This window comes from Panulirus ornatus, chromosome 53 (assembly GCF_036320965.1).
Source record: "Panulirus ornatus isolate Po-2019 chromosome 53, ASM3632096v1, whole genome shotgun sequence".
NCBI classification, from domain to species: Eukaryota; Metazoa; Arthropoda; class Malacostraca; order Decapoda; family Palinuridae; genus Panulirus; species Panulirus ornatus.
Window position 1 is genome coordinate 19,087,196 of NC_092276.1, and position 20,852 is coordinate 19,108,047.

The 20,852-nt window shown below is 36.5% G+C and overlaps 1 protein-coding gene across 3 annotated transcripts; it reads left to right on the forward strand.

Moving 5' to 3' along the window:
- Window positions 1–454: 454 nt before the first annotated feature.
- Window positions 455–19,597, forward strand: LOC139765293 (small ribosomal subunit protein eS19-like). Of its 3 annotated transcripts, none has more exons than XM_071692677.1 (5): window positions 455–523; window positions 12,844–12,917; window positions 13,093–13,135; window positions 14,610–14,736; window positions 19,345–19,597. In XM_071692677.1, exons 2-5 carry the CDS (start codon window positions 12,847–12,849, stop codon window positions 19,575–19,577), a joined length of 474 nt encoding a protein of 157 aa, XP_071548778.1. In that variant the 5' UTR covers window positions 455–523; window positions 12,844–12,846; the 3' UTR covers window positions 19,578–19,597. The 3 variants fall into 3 exon arrangements, with proteins under 3 accessions (XP_071548778.1, XP_071548776.1, XP_071548777.1); XM_071692675.1 differs by lacking the exon at window positions 455–523 and adding an exon at window positions 527–595; XM_071692676.1 differs by lacking the exon at window positions 455–523 and adding an exon at window positions 2,276–2,314.
- Window positions 19,598–20,852: the final 1,255 nt, after the last annotated feature.

Here is a 20,852-nt window from a genome sequence, read left to right on the forward strand (position 1 = left end):
CGATAAGAATCGGGTTTCAGTTTATTAATATCATAATTCAGTGATATTAACATTAATACTCAGTTCATGATATATGTATATTGATACTTTAAACAGACTGAATAACATGACAATGAGTAAACTATGACAAAATACCATTTTTGTAATCAAGTTCGTGGGACAAAATTCTGTTAAGCTTATCTATCAACTTAAAAATGATTGATTATTTACGTAGAGGCTTTTTTTTTTAATTTTGTGTTGATTAAAGAGAATGGGACATATATATCAGGTATACCAAATCACTGAAGCTACAAATAACATATTTCTAAAATTACGGTTGGCTACAGATATATAATTTTCATTATCATATCAAGATATCAATTCTGCTATGACTATGAAGGTCTATGTAATATGTAAAGGGAATATGAGGCTGATATGTATAAATCTATACTGAACAACACGCAAGACTTTAGTCAGTTGTCATGATATAGTTGGTGCAGTCAACACCAGAGGTCTCTCTTTTCTCAAGTCAACACCACCCGAGGTTAGTGCTATGTTGGTGAAAAACGACTTGACATACCTTAGAATTAGCCCAAGTGATTTTGTATTATACTTTGTAGGTAAATGGAAATAAAGTTGGTTTAACCGCATTTGGATGTAGAGGAAAATAGCGGTTTGAGTGGTGGAAAACATCAAAATGAAGGGCAAGCATGGTTGTGGTTCCCACATGGCTCTGTTTTCTTTGGCGGCTGTGTTTGACTTCCCAGTATCATTCTCTTATTTGTTTTATATGGTTGAAGTCTTTTCAGTTGTACTTCGCGAGGTTTTCCCTCAGCAATGATACCTCTTTGTCGTATCAAATTCGTTACACTGCTTTGTATAGTTTACAGTTTTGTAGTATATTGGCCTTTTTATGCTTGTCTTCATTTCCAGAATTTACAGAATAATTCCTTCACAGTCATGAGATTTACATATCTGAACAAAAGTTGCTCATTTCATTTTGTTCGATATATATAGTTGTAATTTTTCCTCCTCTGGTCTGCTTTAATGTCAACGTCTATCACCACTGGACAATTTATTTCTATTATATATATTGGTATAATAGTTGTTTTTATTTATACAATATAGGAGACGATGGCCTTTTATCATGCACGTTTTCTTGTCCTTTCATTTCCCGTACATATCTAGACATGCCCCGTCTTCCCTATCTATTGTTCTGTATCCCAAGTTATTTTTGTCTATGAATCTTGTTATATTCAATTTTTTGTATCCTAAAAGTATTTCCCTTGCTTTTGTCCATTTGTCTTTTCACTCTTATTTTGTCCAATTCTTCATCGTAAGGCATTGCCATTGCCATTTTATACAGCAAATATATTATCTGCCCGTCTGTAATTCACAATTCCATAACTGAGGTACTTATTTTTTCTCAGAATGGGGTTTCTTACATATTTTGGTGCTTTGAATACTTGTATGTATAGCATTTTTTACTCTTTGTAAAGTAGCTATTTCAGTAGTAGTAAAGTTGATAATATTATAGCCTTATAAGATGGTAATGTGATGCTTTTCCAAGTTTTGTTACAGTTTTGTACAATTACAGGGTATGTGAAGATTATTTGTTTTGCCTTTTGTGTAGCCTTCTCTTTTTGCATGTTGAAATAGTTTTTATGATTCCTTGATATTTATTAGAATGGTTTACTTTTATTTTCTTGATATTCTATGATTTTTTGGTATTGAATGAGTTTTTCATACTTGATCACAGTTTATTGCATTTACCATTGCTAGGAAGAGAAAAAGAATGGCCACCTCTGCTCACATGCGTTCTCTCCGCATCCAGGCCCCACAGACCTTTCCTTGGTGTACTGCAGACACTTAACATACCCTGGTTCAGTCTCTTGACAGCATGTTGACCCCAGTATGCCACATTGTTCCAACTCGCTATATCCCATGCACACCTTTCACTTTTCTGTATTTTCAAGCTCCGATTGCTCAAAACCTTTTTCATTTTATCCTTCCATCGCCAGTTTGGTCTCCCTGCTGTCTTTGTTCTACCCTACACACACACACACTTCTGACACATATATCCTCTGAGTTAACCTTGCCTCATTCAATCTCTCCATATGTTCAAACCATTTCAACACTCCCTCTTGAGCTATCTCGACCACACATTTTATCACTGCACATCTCTTACCCTTTCATTATTTATTTAATCATATATCTTCACTACTTGTCTTCAAACATTTGATTTCCAGCACATCAACATATCCTCTGTCTATATGCATCGCCTCCATTATTGGGACCACTGTACCTTCAAATGCACCTATTTTTGCTATCCCAGGTAACTGTCTTTTTCCACACGTTCTTTGTTAAATCGAGGGTTTACTGTATTCTTCACCTTATTTTTGATGACATCTATTAGCACATTGTGGTTTATTTTAGGAGTATGACTAGTACATTTTGACTAGAAAATTTAGTGTTGATTGTTAGATAGCTTATGTGATGTTTTTGTAGGGTTTTGTAGATTTTCTTAGTTTAATACTTTTATCTCCTTTTCATTGATTAGCCCCATATTAGTTTAATACTTTTATCTACTTTTGCTTTGATTAACCCCATATTTTACCCAAATACACTGGCTTCTATATTCATTATTATTTGATAAAAGATAATGCTCCAAATCATATTGTGCTTTAATCAAATTGAACTGTACCACAGTAAAAGTGGAGTTGTCATTTCCCAAAACTGGTTTTGATATATAGCTGAAATAGACTTACTTTTTACATAAGCGCATGAGATACTGGAGTCTGCAAAAGGCTATTTCCCATTCTTGGCAGGTCCTTCCTACACCTACCCAACAGAGCTCATATAATTTCCAACCTATTCTTAAAAGAATTTAAGGTTCCAACCCTAACCAATGCATATGGCAAGCTGTTCCATAGATCACCCACCCAATTTCTAAACCAGTGCTTCCCCACATCCAATCTGCACCTATGTATGGTGCTATCCAGTGGTAACTGGCTCCTCAGTAACATGTTTTGCATTGATATTACACATGTATTTTCCTTCAGTTTCATAATTTTTTTGTAATCAGTTTATTTATTATTGAATGCTAAGAAGTAATGGTGATAGTCCAAAGTCCTGCAATTCATTTTTTATAAAAAAAATTCCATGAAAGTAGAATGAAGATATCAAAGCTAGAACATGTGCACCCTCTGTCTGGTAGATTAACAAGGTGCTGGTGAGTTGTAGTGATCATGGTCATTAATATGATATGGGAGAACAGAGCATAGATTTTGACAACAGAACCTGTGAAAACCTTACCTAACTTCGTTTAGCAGTGAATAGTCAAAGAAATTTCATAGTTATTAAAGTATGTGAGTCTTATGATTGTTCTTTGCAAACCATTGCTGATCACTACATTCTTGCAGGCCCATTGCCCTGCAAAAGCTTGCAAATGACAACCATATCATTGTAATACTCTTCAGATATCAAAATTAGGATAGATGCAAGCTTGGTCAATTGAATTTCTCAAATGGAAATTGGTTTACCTAATTGGGAGCAATGAAGAATGTGTAGAAAGAGATAACATTATCCCGTAGTGCAGAAGTGCGGGACCCAACCACCTCTGCAGCTCCTGTCTAACGTTCCTACCTTCTACATCTGTCTATTGATCCTACCATTTTGCCAAACAGGCAGGCTAGTGCAAAGTGCTTACTTCAGGAAAATCTAGAGTTGTGAAGTATGAGTCATATGAATTAAGTGTTGTCAACTGTTATTTGTGACAAGGAGAGTTGGATGATTGTGAATAGAATACCAGCAGTCCACATGTGGGTGAGGCTGAATAAAAAGACATGTACATGTCTTGATACTGATAAGATAAACTTTTAAGAAAATTGAATGTACTTTTTCACAGTGTGTAGCTCTTTGAGTACATATGAAATGGTGTTTATTTGCCTTACAAGTCAGTCCATCACTGTCTTAATAGCATTTGCTGACATCCAAGTATTCACTAAGTACTGTAATGGTAATGGACATTTGTAGTATGTGCAAATGAGATATTTCGTGTGTATTGTAAAGAGTGTTTTGTGGATTCTGTCTCAAATAGATGCTGGAATGTGGGTTAACTTTGGGCAGTCTTGGCTGATTGGTGTTCTTAGGAGGATGTTGGATTCGAAAGGGTCCCCTCCCCCGGCAACCAATACCACTTGGTTGTTGGGGAAATGCAAGCAGGCAGTTTTTTTTTATGTTGATAGTACTTTGAAAATAATGACAAAAAATGAAAAGAATAAGATATTATAAGAATTTTTATTCATAGTGGGTGCATGTAACGTATGGGGGTATGAGTGCTGCAGTGGGTTTGAGAAGAGTTTGGTAAACATGATAGATTTGATTGATCTTGAATGAAGTGAGTGTGAGAAAGATGATTGTTTGGTAGGTTGGTTAGGAATAGAATGATGAAGTAGAGCAAGGAAGGATATTGCAGTGTGAATGAAGGATTGGTGGAAAAAAAATCACTCATTTGCTTAATGTGCATTAGATTGAAGACGGCCAGTTAGAGTTGGAGAAGTCAAAGGATAAGTAATATGCTCTGTTTCAGAGAAATAAGAAGACTGTTTGGAATGTCTGATTGTAATTATGACCTGGAGGTAAAGATTGCATATTGGGGAACTTGAAAAAAAGTTCTTGGATAAAAGTGATGATACAGGTAGCATTATTACTAGAGAGATGGATGCATATAGAGGGGGCTTGCTGATTCATGTACAAAAAATAAGTTTAGTATCAGAATGACTTGATTAAAGAAGTAGCATTGGGTATGCATGATAATGTTGAAGATGGGTGTTTAGGAAAATGAGGGTGGATCTTGTATGCAAAGATGTTAACCAAGATGATAAAGGAGTAAGGAGCTTGGAATACAGTGTAAGATAGATATTTAAAAGGGTGAGGAAATTACAAAATCATACCATGAGGCATTGAACATAAAGTTTGGGAAAAGAATATAGAATTAGGAGATTGGAAAGAAATTTCTTGACAGAATACGAGTTGTATTCATATTAAGATTAAGTAAGCAAGGGCAAAGAATGTTTTAAGTGACCAAATATATGAAAGAGTAGTCAAAGGATTATGCTGCATAGCAGTAAGTGCTGCAGAATGGGATGTTTCTTTGGAATTAAAAAGCAGAACAGATAAGTAACAGTGAACAAAACAGATTTATTAGGAACATCAAAAGTTGGGTAGATCAGGATTTGTGAAGAAATTATGCATTTTATGTAATGAAAATAAAGTTAATATCTGAGGGAAGCATGAAAAACATGAATGGTAGGAGGGTGAACGAGGTGAATGAATTGCAATGATTCTGAAGTAGGATAGGGAGAGAAGACTTTTTTTTATATACTGAATGCTAGAGGACAAAGTTTTAAGGATATACAGGATATACACATGTAATGAAAAAGATAATGGAGGAGATTGAGGGAAGTGAAATTTGAGGCAGTTTTAATGCAGTACAAGAAAAACAAATGAAAATTAGTTGCAAAATGACTTGATGGCTGCATTAGATCTACCTTTGTATGATATGCCTTTTTATCAATTTTTAAGGATGGCTGTAAGAAATTAGAGATTAGTATGTAAAGTAGGAGGAAAGGTTTGTTGTGGTAATTAGACTTGGATCCCAGATAGTAAGGTGTACATCAAAGTTAATTTATTGAGTGGTGTGGTTGGTTGGAATGATTACCTTATGAATTGTTGTGGAGGTTTTGGACAAACAGAAGAGAGTATGTTTCATTCAAGAATTTCATGAAATAGGTGTTAATGTACTAAGGAACATGTTGGAATTTTCAGGTGGTGGGGGTTGTGTTGGAGGTATTGGAGGTTTCTGCAGAGTAGAACAATCTGGTGTCTCAAAAAAATGCAAAAGTGGTACTGTGCCACTGTGTTGAATTTCAAATGTCTGGGTTTTCAATGAGATTATTTTCAGATTTTTGTTTTTATATTTTATTCATCGTTTCTGGCAATGGGTAGAAATGTGCAGTGCCTCACCTTTTGGATGGATGAATCCACCTACCATGTGAAAAACTGTTGAGACTTCCGGTGCATGTGCTGGGATAAATTAATGGTTGCATTTCCAACTCCTCTTGGAGTCATTTGGTATGTTTAGGTTTAGAGGTGTGGTTTTGTAAGAAGTAGGGGAGGAAGATTAAAATGGTTGGAATGTAATGGAGAATAGGAGTATTGTATGCTAAACATGTCTTATATTAGAAGTTTGGGTATGAGTTTAGGAGTAGTTTAAAAGATAAAATAATGAGACAATGGAACTGGTAAGGTTTGATTATTGATCATTTGATCCACAGTTTTGTTTTTGTGGAAAGGGACTTTATGCTCTGTATATAGAAAAGTTTGATTGGGTTTTTGAAGATTAAAGGGAATTTTATTGAAGATAGTAATGGTTGCAGAGATGCCAGAAACGTTATTGAAAAGTAGTTTGTATGTGCTGCTGCAGTCTGTGGAATGCTACCAAGAGTAAAGACAAGACAGTAGGTGGGTTATAGTTGATTTATCTTGATGAATGTGGGTGTAAAGTTAGATTTGCTGTAACATTGGGTTCTTTGAATTGGAATGTGAAGTAAGGAGTGGATAAAATTAGGATTGAGAGTATCAGATCTAGGTATGAGAGAGTGGTTATGGAACATATATATATGGTAAGGGTAAGGATATTTAGGTGTTTGTGTGAGGTAAAAGGATGAGAGATGAGTCGAGATAGAGAAGGTATACATTGCTGAGGGGTGTGAAGCATGCACCGATATTTCGAATCATGCAGTTGTATGGTTGCATGGAGATGAGGTTGCAGGGGCCACCCTGCTGGGTAGTGGAAGATGGCATAGTGAATATGGATGGGGACATTTCACTTACTGCAGTGCTCCTGCAACCAAGTAATGAATGACAAATGCATGTTATAGAAGTAAACTCATGAAAATAGAGGAAATATCAAGCTTTTCAGTATAGGTATTAATTAATTCTTTGTTGCATAAAATTTGAATATTGTTTGTAGATGAACCAAGGCGTTGAGTACATTTTGCACTTTCATTGTGTAGAGTGATAATTTGTTCTTGGAAGAGAAAACAGTTCTTTAGTACATTGATTGAATATATATATATTATATTTAATCTGTAGCTAGGAACTGACAGTTTTTTCACAGCAGAAATTCAGTACTCAGGGGAAAAAAGAAATGTGCCATCTTTAGCAATCCAGTTTAGTTTTATGCAACTTGCATGCATCACTGTTGCCTAAACATCAGTACTGACACAAGTTTTTTTCATGCACTACAGTCCATGCAGTAAATTTAACTGTAGGAAGAGTGTATGAAACTTTTGGGAATTGGTATTAGTTTACAGGGTACTTAAAATGCATGGTTATGTATTGATATGAAGTCGTGAAGTCAAATGCGAAGTAGACACATTACATGTTACCTGAACCTGGTAAAATATTTGAAAAACTGGAGGAATATTTAAGATATTTGTTTGAGGGTAGTATATGGTGAAATTAGGTTATTTCTGGTGATAAGTGAACTTTAGAAAGGTAATTGGAAGACAGTTGAAATTCATAAAATCTGTAATAAAAGGAGAATGAAAATAAAGTTCTTGAAGTAGATCAGGTAACATGAGTGAGTTAAAGTGACACTGTATTTGTAGGCTCACATGTACAAGGTATTTGTTGATTTGGTTTGATGTTTACAAGGGCTATCCCAGATTTTAAGGTTAAGTTATTAGGGCTCAAGGGATTGAAGTCTCAAATTTCAGTATAGCTTAAGAAAAAAAATTTTGTGAATATAGTATATTTAGTGAAACAAGATGATTATCATTAGTATCTTCAAGTTAATGTATGCTGGCTGATGTATCAGCTGAAGCTTGAATTTTTGAACATTTATCAAATGCATGTATGTTCCCTCTTCCTCAAAGACAATTTCAGAATTTACAGTCTGCCTAAATAAACATCCTGCATGGCAATCCAAAGTAGAAGATGTGGGACAAAGTATGTCTTAGCATGGAAGGAGGAGGAGCTAGCAAATGACTGGATGGAAATGACAAGTGAATCGTGTATATCATGTATATATATAGCAAATGACTGGATGGATGCTTTCATGGTGCTTAATACATAAAGTGAATATGATAACATTTATAAGTTATTACAAGCATAAGAGGAATGGTGAATGCAGTTGTCTGCCACCTAGTGATTTTAACCAGAAAATGGTAGCATTTTTAAGTTATTACAAGCATAAGAGGAATGGTGAATGCTGTTTTCTTCCGCCCAGTGATTTTAACCAGAAAATAGAAGTTCATCGTTAATTTTGCCAGTACATCCTGTGTTTTAAATTGAAAAATTCCAGCTTTGGCTCAGAATAAATCAAAAAGGAAGACTTGTTAAAAGAAAAACTTCTCTTGCACAGAATCAATTAAATGGTGACAGTAAGGTTGTATAAGATTTAAAATTCCAAAATAGATGAAATTTTCTTAGTTTTGAGCTTGTAAACTGGTATTACATGGTGTAGACAGTACAATAGTGAAATTGATCCATTGTATACCTTAGATACAGGTCACATATATGCACATTTTTAAACTGCACTGTTAAGAGTAAGAGATGTATATTAACAAAATCATGCTAGAATCTATAGCCCTTTGATTTTAGCTTTAATGTTGATCTTTGATTTATGAAAATGTGGAGATATTCAGTTTTGTAAAAGTTTATCAAAAGGTTTGTGTCTTTAACCATAATATGTTAGTATGAAAATTCCAAAAGTTTAGCGAAGTATTCAGTTTTGTAAGAGTTTATCAAAAGGTTTGTGTCTCTTAACCATAATGTCAGTATGAAAATTCCAAAAGTTTAGTGAAGTTTATGTATTTTACCCAAATGCGTCAGCATGAAAAGCTGTATTTTATGGAAGCATTTCTTGTCTAACCATTTCACTTTGGGTGTAAAGTGCTTGGTTGTTGGTTGTACGCCTCCTACCAAATGCTGTATGGTGTGTCGTATTTGTGCTGCTGCCATACTACATAAAATACCATCTGAGTAGCATGATGTTTGCTCGAGTACTAATTCCTAATAGGAATAAATAAGGATAAATAACGTAAAAATTTTATGCAGCTTATTTGCATAATGTACTGATTTTATATATTTATAGCTGGTAGCACAGATTAATATGTAAGCCAAAAATCTAGAGATTTGTTTACATGTATGCTGATCAGTCTGTCACATTACATAGTGTTTAAGTGCACTGTCATTTAAAGGATAAGAAAATGCAGTTGTGTGACTAGGTAGCTGCAACTAGTTGCTAGAAAATGCAGTTATGTGACTAGGTACACACTAAATCAGTGTGGCATTATGATATAAATGTAAATTAGATTCTCTTTCATAACAAGCAAAATGATGAAATATTAAAGGTAAGGTTCATGAAACAATGAAAAGACTGCTTAGTGAAACAACGTATTAGGATGAGGTGACAACAGTTTGGCACAGAAGTTCTTTGAATGTAGCTTTTAATTTAGGATTTCAAAGAAAATTCCTTTATGCAAGAAAGTGTTTGTATTGGATTTTTTTTTAATGAGAATGAATTCAATTTCGGGAGTTTCATGGAAAAATTACTGTAAAATATTGGATTCGTGCATCTGACCAGTATGTACGCTGGTATTGCTTGCAGAAATGGTACTTGAACTTGGATTTCGTAATAAAGTGCTGGATTGTATATGAAAACTTAAGATTTTTTTCATTGATAGTAGGCAGGACAGGGTTGCATTAACATTGGTTGACATGAGGTCGAAGAAAGCAATTAATCCCTTTAAAAGATACTTTTAACTTTTGCATCCTTTAATTTCCCATGTCCTTCTTTACATCAGAAATGCCATGTGCTCAAATTCTCAAGCCAAAAAAGTATATCTTAATGTATGTTACCATGAAATCATACTTTGTTTTTTAATTGATTTGACTTACTTGGTCAGAATTGGTTTGTTGTTGTTTATTGTGAAGTCTACTGATGTGTTGTTATTATTACACAACCCCTGGAGTGAGTTTTGGGGCTGCACTCTGTAGTGGAGGAGGGACATGCATTTCAGGATGAGAAGGTCCATGATAAGACAGTACTTCTTTCTGCCCATTCATGATGTCACAGAAATGTTTTGAAAATGTTGTCAAAGGCAGTTTGTGCACTATATCTTTTTCCTGGGGTTTGTACTGCAGATAAGTTTGGTTAGAAACAAGGAAGAAAGAGCAATATATTTTTGTTTAGACTTGTTTAGGTGCTTGGGCAGGTGTTGGAGAATCCTTTGAAAAAATTTGAGTTGTAAATGTACATTTTAGGAAAACTTTTGATGAACACAAAAGTAGAAAGTTTTCTTCTAACCAGTTGCTCTGTGGATTGCAGATTCCTGTTTAGCACTGTTAGAATTGCTTGTTTGAAAGTAGATTGTTGTTTAAGTGATTAGTGTGTTAGGTAAATGTGGGAATGTTGCAGGGGTCTGTAAAACTCATGTTTTGATAATGTTTTGATGAAATGAACATTGAATTAGGTGAATGAAATTGAATTATTGCAGGATACAGCTGAACCTTGATTTACCAGGATTGAAGCTCCTGTAGATTGTTTTAAAAGATGATAAAGTTCTCTATATTTAATTACAGGATATGGGGATGACAGTGTCACAGATGGTATGCATGGGAAGTTGTTAGAAGTTAAAGGATATAAAAGTCATTCATGTATTTTAAAGAAAAAAATGTTAATTTGAGTGTGTTATGAACAAGTTAGCGATTTAGGAAGTATAAGATTAGTTTTAATGAAGAATTTGAAAGTTGCTTAGAAGTTTCAAGTACAAGTAGACCACCAATTTTCCGGTACTCTTGATTCCAAAGCCTTGTCGGATTAATCATTTTGCCGGACCAACTGTGGTCACGTAACAATAGTTCATCAACACACCACTAACCCACTCATTATACATCTCCCATGTGTCTAAAGTATACCATGAACTGCTAGAAATTTTAATTAAACAAATATTAAAATGTTTGAGCACCCTTAGATGGTAAGTCTGTCCTTAGATCGTTTGAATCCTGTGGGGTCATCTACATCTTCTGTTGTTAGTGTTTTCCTAGGCGTGCATCGCCAGAATAATGCAGTTTCGTCTGCATTATACAACTGCTTAGGACTGAGGTGCTCGTCTGTTACGAGTTTCGCAAATTTGTCCACATACTCGGCAGCTCCTTTATGGTCTGCAGACTGCTTTTCTCTGCATATTTTATTTATGGAAATTCTATGATGCTTCTTGAATCTTTGAAGCCATTCTTCATTATAGTCTCGCTCATTTTGTAATTTAAGTTCTGTATGGAACAACTTATCCTGGTCCATTGTCATGCTACCTTACAAGTTCACTCCATCACTCTGACGCTGTTTAAACCATTCCATCATCACTCGATCGTGCTCAGTACTCTTACCATCTTTCATAGTTTTTCTAATCATCATTTTCTTCTTGGAATCGCTGTCTGCATAGAATTTCAATATTTTCTCTCTCTGCTATATATCATAAACAGTTGATGAACCAATACTGTAGATGTCACACAGCTTACGTGCTGAAACACCACCCTCCATTTTTTTCTACTGTACTACTTTATCTTGGATCAATATGGACTATTGTTTACTTTTGACACCACGACTGATACTCTCATATGTCTTAGAAGCTATAGCTAGGGTTGAATTTCAGCAAAATAAGCTAAGAATCTCAGAATTGTGGTATCGCCACCAACAAGTGCAGTGTAAAGAATGTAAATAAGCGTGCCCTACACATAACACCATCTGTGTCTGCCCAGTAGTCACGTAATTTTGTCCGGACTGAAGGGGATGCTGAACCATCAGTTGCCTGAAATTCGATGGTGTACCTGTACTTGGGAATAGTAATCAATAAGTATAGTATTGGAGAAATGTAGTTAAGAATTAGTTGGGAAGAATGGAAGGGGAATGAAGCATATAAGGATAGATTGATAGATAGATATGTAGGATGTAAAGTAGTTTGAGGAAATATATGAGGACTGTGTTCAGAAAAATGATTTTATTAGAATTGGAAGAATTAAGATCAAATATTGCAATAATAATGACACTGAGAGAGTGCATGTAGAAAGTAATAAAAGTAATAGCACTGACTTTTGGAGGGATGATGGTATGGTTTCAAGCTCTTTTGTTACTTTGCATCTGAACAGAACATCTTTTCACATACAATATACATGTATCTGTTTTTGTTTTCTTTCGACTAATCACTGTAATTTACTTAACCTAGTGTTAATTTTAAGATGATGAGTTTAGGGTTGAGACAGGAATTAAAAGATATGCATTACTTATGGCAAATGAATTTTGGCCTAAAAGTGGTAAAAGTGCTGGTTATCTGAATAGTAGGGTTACTTGATTTGCAAAGAGTCATATATATTTTTTGCGCTAAAAGACCACGGTGAAACTGTTCATTGTTTACCCTTGATTATTGGCGGCATCTCATTTTGGTGATGAAATACAAGTCTTTGCCAATTAGTCGCATGCTGGGTAGTTTTTACACATTTTAAAAAGCAAAAATATGGATGTTTGAAGTATGATTTTTTTTTCATAAGTTAGTAATATGAACATTTTAGGCTATTTCAGTAAATGATTTGATTATATCCATGTTATAGATTCATTCACAGATGACAGATAACTGTGTTAAGATTATTCGATTGCTAAAATGTTATCAATATGTGGTTACTTCACTTGTAGATTCAGTTTATGGTTATAATCATTTAGCACATTTGCTATGAAAACCCTTGATTTATTTTGAATTAATTTATTCTTGACTCATAATGAATATTGTTGATTTCCATTAGAAAATGCCGAGTGTCGGTGTGAAAGACGTCAATCAGCAAGCTTTCACCAAAGCTTTTGCTGAATTCTTGAAGAAGTAAGTATTTGTGTGGTATTGGCTTTGATGATAGACATTATCGGTTGAAAAGTGTATGGTATTATGATATTTACTTTCCTGGGCATTGTTTGATATTAGATTTACAATGTAACTTGTGAAATAGAAAAAATTTACTATGTAACTTGTGAACACTGAAGTTGAAAACTACTTTCAGGTCTGGCAAGGTAAAGGTTCCAGACTGGTCTGATCTCATCAAGGTAGGTATCAGGTGCAAATGATGTCTGAACAGTAGCATGTAAACTGGAAAAAATAATGATTAAGTTATCATAGTTTGACTTACTTGGCTATCTTATATTTGTTTTAGATAGACTTACCAGAGTTAATTTGGTACTTTTTTTTCCCCAAACCAACTTCATATTCTATGTTTTTCAATGTGTATGCCCAGAATGTTGCCATGCATTTGTTACAGTGGATGTATTGAGATGATTTTTTTTTCCTTGCCATTGGAGGCTCCAGTAATGGACAAAAGTCCACATCAGGGCCAGGCCGTAATTGAAATATAAAGAGGTTAATGAAAGAAAAAATAAAGACAAGGGAAAGTATTTACTAGTTTTGGAGGAAGTGAAAAACCTGTTTCTTCAAATGTGCCAGGTCATAGTTATTAGGAAAGACATTAGAGGTAGAGAGTTCCAAAGCATTGAGGTGTAGGAAATAAAACAGCTGTCAAAAGGATCCACCAATGAGTTGCCATTGGCCACACAGTTTTATCAGTGTTCATAGATATGGAAATGTAGCCAAGTTACACATACTTTTTATCTTTCTGAATAGGTTTTCATTTTTATCTGTTTACGTCTGTATCCATATATTTATGTAATTACTCCATTCCAAATTTAATGAGATGGATCAGGCACATACAACTCCAAGCACTACTCACACAGACCATTTGTCATTGCCCAGTAACTTAGTAAAACATGAACTTTCTCAAAACTGTGTATTTAGAATTTTGATAATTTCAGATCTAAAGTTTTAATGGTCAGTTTCATCTAACATTGTTCATCATCCAACAATAACTCATAGTTAAAACTTTACCTGTTTGCACATGATTCGTCGGTGTTTTTGACATTCTGTTCTCAGGCTTTGCAGAATATCATACATTTAATAATTCATGTTGATTCCCTGTCTTCCATTCTGTCCACATGCCCAAACCACCTCAGTATTATGTTTCAACCACTTTTCCACTCCACAAATTATACCCTTTGTATTCCCTGTTACACCGATATCTCATCCCCCCCCCCTCATTACTTTCTCCATTCCAACTTTTCATACCCTTTTCAACAGCCTGGATTCCTAATCTTTGTGAATCATTCCATGTGTATGATTTGGCTGCATAGGTTAGGTTAGGTTAGGTTACTCATTTCCAGCACATCCACCTTCCTCCGCACAACTCTATCTATAGCCCACACCTCGCAACCATATAACATTGTTGGAACCACTAATTGTATATATTGTATATATACTTATACAGGATTTTCAGGATCTAGACTGATGGTCTTAATATATTGTTAAGATATCTTTCTTATAAATCTTAACCTTCATATTTGTGTGAATGAGATTTGGATGGGTTGCAGTACAAAGTAATTGACAAAATTATATCAGTAATGATTTTTGTCAATCATAATGGAAAAAGCAGTTATGCAGTGTTATTTTGACTTTTGCTTTCTTACACAACAGACTGCAAGGTTTAAGGAACTTGCCCCATATGATGATGATTGGTTCTACACCCGTGTGTCAGCAGTAGCTCGCCATATTTACATGCGATCTCCAGTTGGGGTAGGAGCTGTTCGGAAGATATTTGGTGGTAAGTATAGAAGTTTATAAAACAAGTCAAAGACTCGGCTTTAGTATGCCCAGTTCTTTGTATGATACAGGCTTGCAGAGCATACTTTTTTGATTATTTTTTATATATATATACTTTATCTCTGATGCCTGTTCCCTCCTAGAACTCTCTTCAAGGGATGGCCACAGCAGTAGTCTCCATAACAGGTGAACTCCATTGCTGATTCCTAGCCTTTATGTCTCACCATTTATGGGCCACTGACAGAGGGCAACTCTACCGCCATGTTTTCAGAGGGTCCTGCTGACTATATCTACCTAATGCCTCTGCCAAGTGCTCCTTTTTGATTTTTTCTTGTAACTACTTCTGAGAGAGTGGGGAGATTCTCACTCTGCCATCTCATATTGTCATGCAAGCTTCTTGCACATGACACTTAAGTTTGTGATTTCACCAAAGTTTTGAGTACACCATCAGTTCTCCCTTGCATGCCCTGCTGCTTATCCTTAGTTTTCCCACTACAGTTATGATCATCTCCTATTACCTAAACTTAACTGAAAACAATTCTTCATTTAAACTGATGATAACGTGCAGGTACCCATGTTTTTGAAAAGGACTTAGTTTATACTCATAATTGCAATCACCATTCTCTTCCTGTATGTTGAATCAAAGTAACATACAATTCAACCCAACTCTACTGATAAAGCTGATAAATGAGTATGAACACTGTTTCATGGTTGTTCTGCTGCACACTTTAGCCACCCCATTTCAGTCTTGTCTCAGTAAATGTCATTTCTTTGTTAAAACTTAGCCAGTGTAATAATACACAGCTTCAATACATCCTCACTTTTATTGGATATCACGGAATCATTCTTCTGTGTACCCCCATTGATCAAAACTGAATAGTATTAACAAATTTCCTATGCACACCATAAAGCCAGAAATTTATACACATTTTATAAGGATAGTACTGATACCTTTAGAGATCTTTTGGCACTACATACATCTAGAGAACTTTCACCACTTCCTACTAAAGTGCAAGACTCTGATCTACAAACCATCTTTCCTCCCAGAATCCCATTTATCCATGACTGGGGCCTTCAATATATAGAAAAGATGATTAATCTTCCCACGCATTCCTCACGTGTTGTAGAAGGCGACTAAAGGGGATGGGAGCGGGAGGCTAGAAACCCTCCCCTCATTGTATTTTAACTTCATAAAAGGGGAAACAGAGGAAGGAGTCACGCGGTGAGAGCTTAGCCTCCTCAAAGGCTCAGATTGGGGTGTCTAAATGTGTGTGGATGTAACCAAAATGAGAAAAAGAGGAGAGATAGGTAGCATGTTTAAGGAAAGGAACCTGAATGTTTTGGCTCTGAGTGAAACGAAGCTCAAAGGTAAAGGGGAAGAGCGTTTTGGGAGTAAAGTCAGGGGTTAGTGAGAGGACAAGAGCAAGGGAAGGAGTAGCACTACTCCTGAAACAGGAGTGGTGGGAGTATGTGATAGAGTGTAAGAAAGTAAACTCTAGATTGATATGGGTAAAACTGAAAGTGGATGGAGAGAGATGGGTGATTATTGGTGCATATGGACCTGGGCATGAGAAGAAAGGTCATGAGAAGCAAGTGTTTTGAGAGCTGCTGAGTGAGTGTGTTAGTAGTTTTGATGCACGAGACTGGGTTATAGTGATGGGTGATTTGAATGCAAAGGTTAGTAATGTAGCAGTTGAGGGAATAATTGGTCTACATGGGGTGTTCAGTGTTGTAAATGGAAATGAAAAGCTTGTAGATTTATATGCTGAAAAAGCACTGGTGATTGGGAATACCTGGTTTAAAAAGAGAGATATACGTAAGTATACGTATGTAAGTAGGAGAGATGGCCAGAGAGCGTTATTGGATTACGTGTTAATTGATAGGCGCGCGAAAGAGAAACTTTTGGATGTTAATGTGCTGAGAGGTGCAGCTGGAGGGATGTCTGATCATTATCTTGTGGAGGCGAAGGTGAAGATATGTAGAGGTTTTCAGAATAGAAGAGAGAATGTTGGGGTGAAGAGAGTGATGAGAGTAAGTGAGCTTGGGAAGGAGACTTGTGAGAGGAAGTACCAGGAGAGACTGAGTACAGAATGGGAAAAGGTGATAACAAAGGACGTGAGGAGAGTGGGGGAGGAATGGGATGTATTTAGGGAAGCAGTGATGGCTTGCGCATAAGATGCTTGTGGCATGAGAAGCGTGGGAGGTGGGCAGATTAGAAAGGGTAGTGTGTGTTGGGATGAAGAAGTTGCAGGGAAATAATGCAAATGAGTGGGAGGTGTATAAAAGAAAGGCAGGAGGTCAAGAGAAAGGTGCAAGAGGCGAAAAAGAGGGCAAATGAGAGTTGGGGTGAGAGAGTATCATTAAATTCTAGGGAGAATAAAAAGATGTTTTGGAAGGAGGTAAATAAAGTGCGTAAGACAAGGGAACAAGTGGGAACATTGGTGAAGGGGGCTAATATGGAGGTGATAACAAGTCGTACTGATGTGAGAAGGAGATGGAGTGAATATTTTGAAGGTTTGTTGAATGTGTTTGATGATAGAATGGCAGATATAGGGTGTGTTGGTAGTATTTTGAAGGTTTGTTGAATGTGTCTGATGATAAAGTGGCAGATATAGGGTGTTTTGGTCGAGGTGGTGTGCGAAGTGAGAGAGTTAGGGAGAATGGTTTGGTAAACAGAGGAGAGGTAGTAAAAGCTTTGCAGAATGTAAAAGCCAGCAAGGCAACGGGTTTGGATGGTATTGCAGTGGAATTTATTAGAAAAGGGGGTGACTGTGTTGGTAAGGTTGGTAAGGTTATTTAATGTATGTATGACTCATGGTGAGGTGCCTGAGAATTGGTGGAATGCTCGCACAGTGCCATTGTACAGAGGCAAAGGGGATAAAAGTGAGTGCTCAAATTACAGAGGTATAAGTTTGTTGAGTATTCCTGGGAAATTGGAAATTATATGGGAGGGTATTGATTGAGAGGGTGAAGGCATGTACAGAGCATCAGATTGGGGAAGAGCAGTGTGGTTTCAGAAGTGGTAGAGGATGTGTGGATCATGTGTTTGCTTTGAAGAATGTATGTGAGAAATACTTATAAAAGCAAATGAATTTGTATGTAGCAATTATGGATCTGGAGAAGGCATATGATAGAGTTGATAGAGATGCTCTGTGCAAGGTATTAAGAATATATGGTGTGGGAGGCAAGTTGTTAGAAGCAGTGAAAAGTTTTTATCGAGGATGTAAGGCATGTGTACGAGTAGGAAGAGAGGAAAGTGATTGATTCTCAGTGAATATCTGTTTGTGGCAGGGGTGCATGATGTCTCCATGGTTGTTTGATTTGTTTATGATGGGGTTATTAGGGAGGTGAATGCTAGAGTTTTGGTGAGAGGGGCAAGTATGCAGTCTGTTGTAGAGGAAAGAGCTTGGGAAGTGGGTCAGTTGTTGTTTGCTGATGATACAGTGCTGGTGGCTGACTCGGGTGAGAAACTGCAGAGGCTGGTGACTGAGTTTGGTAAAGTGTGTGAAAGAAGAAAGCTGAGAGTAAATGTGAATAAGAGCAAGGTTATTATGTACTGTAGGGATTGGGAGGTAAGTTTGAATGGAGAAAAACTGGAGGAAGTGAATTGTTTTAGATATCTGGGAGTGGATTTGGCAGCGGATGGAACCATGGAAGCGGAAGTGAGTCACAGGTTGGGGGAGGGGGTGAAGTTTCTGGGAGCGTTGAGAATGTGTGGAAGGCAAGAACATTATCTTGGAGAGCTTTGAAGAATGTTTGGAAGGTGAAAACATTATCTTTGAGAGCAAAAATGGGTATGTTTGAAGGAAAAGTGGTTTCAACACTGTTATATGGTTGTGAGGCATGGGCTGTATATAAGGTTGTGTGAAGGAGGGTGGATGTGTTGGAAATGAGATGTTTGAAGACAATATGTGGTGTGAGGTGGTTTGATCAAGTAAGTAATGAAAGGGTAAGAGAGATGTGTGGTAATAAAGAGAGTGTGGTTGAGAGAGCAGAAGAGGGCGTATTGAAATGGTTTGGTCACATGGAGAGAAAGAGTGAGGAAAGATTGACAAAGAGGATACATGTGTCGGAGGTAGAGGGAATGAGGAGAAGTGGGAGACCAAATTGGAGGTGGAAAGATGGAGTGAAAAAGATTTTGAGCGACCGGGGCGTAAACATGCAGGAGGGTGAAAAGCGCACAAGGAATAGAGTGAATTGGAACGATGTGGTATACCAGAGTGGACATGCTGTCAGTGGATTGAACCAGGGCATGTGAAGCATCTGGGGTAAACCATTGAAAGTTTTGTGGTGCCAGGATGCGGAAAGGTATCTGGTTTCGCTGCTTTACACATGACAGCTAGAGACTGAATGTTTTGTGATTCAAAATCCTAGAAATAGCAACCGTTGTGTATGATGGTTGTATGATGTCCCATATATTTGTTTCAGCACACAAATAGGTATTATTTGGCAATAGAAAGTGATACTTAAATTTGTGACTAGACGTTGATGTACAAGATACCCTTGTTTTGCATTTCTAATGCAAAAATTGTGTTGGTTCATACTGCTTTGCCAGACTAGTTTAGATGGAATGAATGGAGTGAATATTTTAGATATCTTTGTTTTTCAGCTCGCTACAGCCGTGGTACCCGTCCATCACACTTTTGCATAAGCTCTGGTTCTGTGGCTCGGAAATCCTTGCAAACCCTGGAGTCCCTGAAACTAGTGGAGAAGGTTCCCAGTGGTGGTCGTAGACTGACTTCCCAAGGCCGTCGGGATCTTGATCGAATTGCTGCTCAGATAAAGGCGGCCTCTAAAGTGCCTAAGGCAGCACCAGTTTTTGTAACTACACAGGAGAAATAAAACTAAGTTTTAGGCATAGATATTTCTTTATTATTATCATATCCAAAGATGTATCATGATAAATAAATCCTGTAAGTAATATACAAGAACAGTAAAGCTGAAGGGTTTAGTCTTGTGTAGTGAATGTATTTGGGGATGTTCACATCCTTATCTGCAAACCAAGTACAATGAGACTCAACCCTGAAAGATACACTTGTGTTAATGGTAATGCAGTAGTTAACCAAAACATTTTTGTATACAATTTCCACCATAAACTGAGTTGGAGATGTGCGAATAGAAACACAGATTACTGAAAAGTATTTTTAAATTACATTTCCTTATTAGTGTGTATCTGGAATTTCCCCAGAAAGTAAGTAAAATGTATACAAGATTCACTACTACTACAAAATTAAAGATGAGATTATTACACCATAGCTATAGCACACAAGCCAATTGAAAGTTTTGAAGTTACAAAGTACTTATCTCACATTCACATGGTAAAAGTTGGATTGGAGAGACATATTTTGTTCTCTAGTAAGGATGTGTGCCTTGTACATGAAGAGCATTGTCGGATTCCAACGTTGAGGCATGTTGAAATCTATGTGCAGGTCTGTGAAGCATGGGGTGTATCATAAACAAGTTGCTGACGATGGCAAAAATCGAATTTAATATGGATGAAAATTTGGATGTATTATTTTTCCTAAGAAGTTTGAAGGATAGAAGCAATGAAGGTATGGAAAACGTTAGGTAAGGGGTGCTGCCTCAGTAAGCAAGCAGATTTACCAGAATAGAATCCAGTGCTCGAGACTTTTAGCAGAATTGAGCATCTACTTGTCCTGTTTGGGCGATGTGGTATGGAGGGATAAAGCAAAGTGCAAGTATTGCAAAGAGTATACATTACAGGAAAATCATGATTAATGGAAAGTAAAGATCTCTACAAATGAAATAGAAAGGCCAACCTTGAGGTAGCATGTCCAGCAAATGTCATACAGGACTGCTGTGGTGGAATATGATTTGAGGATATGGTACATGGGTAGAAAGGTTGGTTCCTTGCCATAAACTGCTAACCCGTGAAGCACAAGGGTAACATTTAACGGTGTTCAGTATTACAACTGGTATGATCTAGAAGTCAAGAGTTGGCGTTTTGGACAGACTAATTTGGCTTTGGCCTGCAACAGCAGCTTGTGGTGGGTTGGCAGTTCAGTAGTTATGTAGTTTGTCGTATATGATTATGTGGACTAAGATGTATAAGCATATAAAGTCCCCATCTTAAAATTTTGAGTAACACATCAACTA